The 4116-nt window shown below is 56.9% G+C and overlaps 1 protein-coding gene across 1 annotated transcript; it reads right to left on the bottom strand.

Annotated features, from left to right (window-relative positions):
• Positions 1-8: 8 nt before the first annotated feature.
• On the bottom strand, positions 9-1847 carry LRRN2 (leucine rich repeat neuronal 2; the record flags this gene model as incomplete). The annotated part of the gene is made up of 1 exon (XM_010073855.1): positions 9-1847. A coding segment is annotated over exon 1 (1839 nt), but the record flags the coding sequence as incomplete, so codon positions are not given.
• Between the last annotated feature and the right edge of the window lie 2269 nt (positions 1848-4116).

The following is a 4116-nucleotide window of genomic DNA, read 5'->3' as shown; positions in this document are numbered from 1 at the left end:
CGGTGGGCAGCCTCCTTAGTCCTGGCGTTGACACAAGCCACCTTGGCCTGCAAGTCTACAAAGGCCACGTGGAGGCAAGCCCAGTACTCCGTGTCGTGGTGGAGGCGGGGGATGTTGTAGGTGTGGGTCCCCATGGGGATGCGGGCCACGTTGGTCGTGTCCAAGTTGGAGCTAAGCAAGAAGCTGGACCAGGTGAGGTTGGAGGAGATGGTGTTGAGATGCGGCTTCCAAGCAACCAGGATGTGGTAAGACTGGACGTCCACCACCACCAGCTCCAGGCTGTCCTCGCTGAGCGGGAAGGAGTGGTTGACCATCACACTGACGCTCTTGGTGTCTGCCCCGAGGAGGTTGTGAGCCACACAGGTGTACAGCCCGGCCTCCCGTGCCGAGATCCCGTGAATCTCCAGCGTCCCTTCAGGGTGCACCTTGTACCGCCCATCCTCCGCATAGGGGATCAGCTTCACCCCTGAAGGGGTCACCCAGTAGATCTCCGGGTCTGGTTCTGCCAGAGCTCGGCAATGCAAGGAGACGTTGTCACCATCTGCCATCTCTAAGTGGGAGGGAAAGCTCTTGGTGGAGATGAGAGGCAGACACCGGTCCGTCATCTCCCGGAAGGGGACATCCCGAATATGCCTCTTCTTGAGGTCGGGGGGCTCGGCGCAGAGCGTGGACTGGGGTTCGATGAAGCGGATGTGGTTCTCCGTGCTGTTGACCCAGCGGATGACGCAGTCGCAGCGGATGGGGTTGCTGTGGATGCTGATCTCCTGCAGGTTGGGCAGGGACTCCACTGTCTGCTTATGCAAGGCACTTAGGGCGTTGTTGTTGAGCATGAGGGTTTCCAGTTGGGGGAGGTGGTGGAACGCATGGGGGTGGATGAAGGACAGCTTGGGGTTGTTGGTCACGTCTAGCTTGGTCAGCTCGGGGAGGTTGATCAAGGCAAACTTGTCTATGGACACCAGCTCCTCCATGTTGTTGAGCCCGAGCTCTTTGAGGTGCAGCATGTTGGTGAAGTCGCTTTGCCTGACCCTCTGCAATGGGTTTTTGTTCAGATCCAGGAACTTGAGGCCAGGAACTTGCTGCAGCGCTTGCTTGGGGACGTTCATGAGCTTGTTGTCGTAGAAGGAGAGGCTCTCCAGGCTCCGCAGCCCTTCCAGCGCGTAGTCCGAGATCTCCCTCAAGTGCATCCCAGCCAAAACCAAACTCCGCAGGTTCGACAGTGGCCTGAAATTCATGTCCAAGATCGCATCCACCCTGTTGCCTCCTATCATGAGGATCTCCAGGCTGGGGAGCATCTGGAACCAGCGGCTGTCGACTGTCCTCAGCAGGTTGGAGTTGAGGTGGAGGCGCAGGAGGCTGCCGAGGCCAGAGAAGGCACGGGGAGCGATCCTGCGGAGCTGGTTGTGGTTCAGGTAGAGCTCCTGCAGGTTGCCCAGCCCGGGGAAGCTGCCATCGGGCAGCTCGGAAAGCTGGTTCTCCTCCAGGTGCAGGCTGAGCAGCTGGGGCATGCTCTTCAGACCAAAGTCCCAGACATCGGAGAAGCTGTTCTGCGACAGGTCCAGCTCCGAGAGGTTTCTGAGATAGTCCAGCTCACTCTGCTCCAGCCTGGCGATATTGTTGCTTTGCAAAAGCAGGGTCTGGGTCCCCTCCGGCAGGTCTTCGGGCACGGCAGAGATGAACAAGTCATTGCAGTCCACCGTGGCAGCCTCCCGGTACACCGAGCGGGGGGTGTACCACGGCCGGATCTGGCAGACACATTGCAGGGGACATTTGACCTTCCAGGGCACGATGGGGATGGCGGCGGCGGCCACCACGCAGAGCAGAAGCGAGCTGGTTTGGAAGCGGCTCATTTTGGGCTGGTGGGACCGACTTCCTCCCAGGCAGGAAAAGCTCATGGGGTGCATCCAGAGCCGGGCATGGGGTGGCAGCCTGGTGGGGACAGCATCCACGGGAGGAGATGCTCCATGCGAGCCCCTGGCACCAATCAGCTCCTGCTGCCGGCTGCCCTGCCTGCCTCCCCCCGCCCAGAGCACATCACACCAGGGACCAGGGCTGGTGCCTTCAGTCAGAGCTTCGCCTCTTCTTCCTCCCCAAATGATTCATTTTTGCCCTCGGCTGCTTCTTTCGGGTTCCTCCTCAAGGTCATTCCTGAAAGAGGCCAGACAACAAGTTGTGTCAGAGGAGACCTTGTGCACATGGTGAACAAGTGTGTCAGAGTTTAATCTGTTTTATATCCATGGTGTTAATGGTTCCCTCCCATTCCAAGAGGTTTTGATCGTAAGTAGCCCACAGATGCTCTGCCCAGGGCCACCAGCAGCCCACGGACCTTGGCCCAGCCTGGCTCAAAGGTTTCCCCATGAGCAGAGCTGGAGCTGCAGGTGCTGGGAAGAGAAAATCTCCATGGGCTAACCTTCCCCTGGGCTCTCAGGATGCTGCTTTCTGCCCGTTATCCTCCCCAGCACCAAGTGCCTCTACCCAGGAGCTCCCAGTCCTGTTTGCAGCCCCCAAAATATTTGTCCCCAGGTTGGCTTTTGGAGGAGACCTGTCCCCAGGCACGGAGCTGTTTCTTGGCATCTCCTGCAGAAGCCCTGCAGCAACACAGGGACCAGAACTCCATTTGCTTTGCGCTGGGACAGATTCTCCCAGACCCACCTCATTCATCCCTTTTATTTCTGCAGCAGCAAAGCAGGAAGCACACCTACCCCTGCACAAACCCCGGGTTTAAAAGCAAGTCTAGAAGGCTGATCCCAGGTGCAAAGCCCAGCTTTTAAAAGAGCAGCAGAAAAGTGAGCAGAGCCGCCTGCACCATGGGGCTGCAGCATCCAGAGCAGCCACCCAGCCCCTGCACAACCCCCCCCCCCCCCGGGGAACAGGCCCCCAAACAGTCCCCCAGCTCCAGCCCCCCCAGGTCCTTGTAAAGCCCAGGGTGGGGTGGAATTCCCAGGATCAGCAAACCCTGATTGGGCTCATTAGAAACTCCTGGGGGAATGCAGAAAGCCCTTAACCCCCTCCATGCTGAGCATAAGCCTTGCCTTGCCCCCCTCGCCTTGCCCCTTTCCAGGGTGGAGGGGTTCTGAGGGGCTGGGGTGGGGGGGAGCCCCCCAAGCACCTCCCTGCTCCTCTGCCCCTCCAGCTGTGGGGTTCAGAGGAGCTGGAGCTGGCCATCACCCCACCTTTGATTTTTTTTTTTTATTTGCTACAGCTCTCCTGCCCCACGCTGACACAAATCAAACCAAACCCCAAAGCTTCTCCCCGTCTTAAAAGACTCTCACACAGCAGGAAAAACATTAAAAAGCGGCTGGAGTGAGAAAGAGAAAGTTTCTTTCCGAGCAGCTCTATTTTATCACCCCCTTGTTCTCCCTGTAAAGGGCTTCCAACCAAAGTTTGTTCAGCATCGACTCATCCGAACCTTGCGCCAGAATTGATCCCACACACTTCCCTTCCTGCCTGCTGCGAGGGCATCGGCTTTTAAACCATCTCCCGGCGCAACAGCATTAAAGAAGAGGAAGGCTGTATTGATTTCTGCATCCTTCTGATGGACCCTCATCTTTCTTTTTAAGTGCGCAGGCATTTCTGCGACTATAAATCTCCCCGGCCATTAAAATATTATAGAACCTTTTCTCCTTAAAAAAATAAAAAATACGGAGGAATGTTTGAATGGGTTTTTTTATTTCCTTAAGGCTGTGAAGAAGAGCCCAGAAAAAGCACCTTGTTTCAAACTCCATTTTGCAGGGAGGAGTCCCCAGCTCTGCTGTTGGGTGACACCTTTGCAGGGTCTGTGTCTGTAACCGGGTTTTATCGCTTTTGCCCAGGACAGGACGGGGTTGCAGCGCTGATGGCTGGGGAAATTCCTGGATACAAGATGCTGCCGTAAGGGCCCAGGTGTTTGTATAAGTAATAGGATCAGAGCGTGCAGAAAAAAATGTCATTTTTCGGAAACTCTGGGTACTAAACTTCATCATTCGTGGTCTGAAATGGCACGGAGCAAACCCAACAAGGAGGGCATGGGCAGCGCATAGTGCCTCTGCGGGGTACAAACCCCGGGGGGACAGTCCTGGCAGGGGATGGGGCTGACCCCCTCTGCTGTGGCAGCCCCAGTGACAGGAGTGACACCCCGGG

This window comes from Pterocles gutturalis, unplaced genomic scaffold (assembly GCF_000699245.1).
Source record: "Pterocles gutturalis isolate BGI_N339 unplaced genomic scaffold, ASM69924v1 scaffold28301, whole genome shotgun sequence".
Taxonomy (NCBI): Eukaryota; Metazoa; Chordata; class Aves; order Pterocliformes; family Pteroclidae; genus Pterocles; species Pterocles gutturalis.
This window is presented reverse-complemented; position numbering and strand designations above follow the sequence as displayed.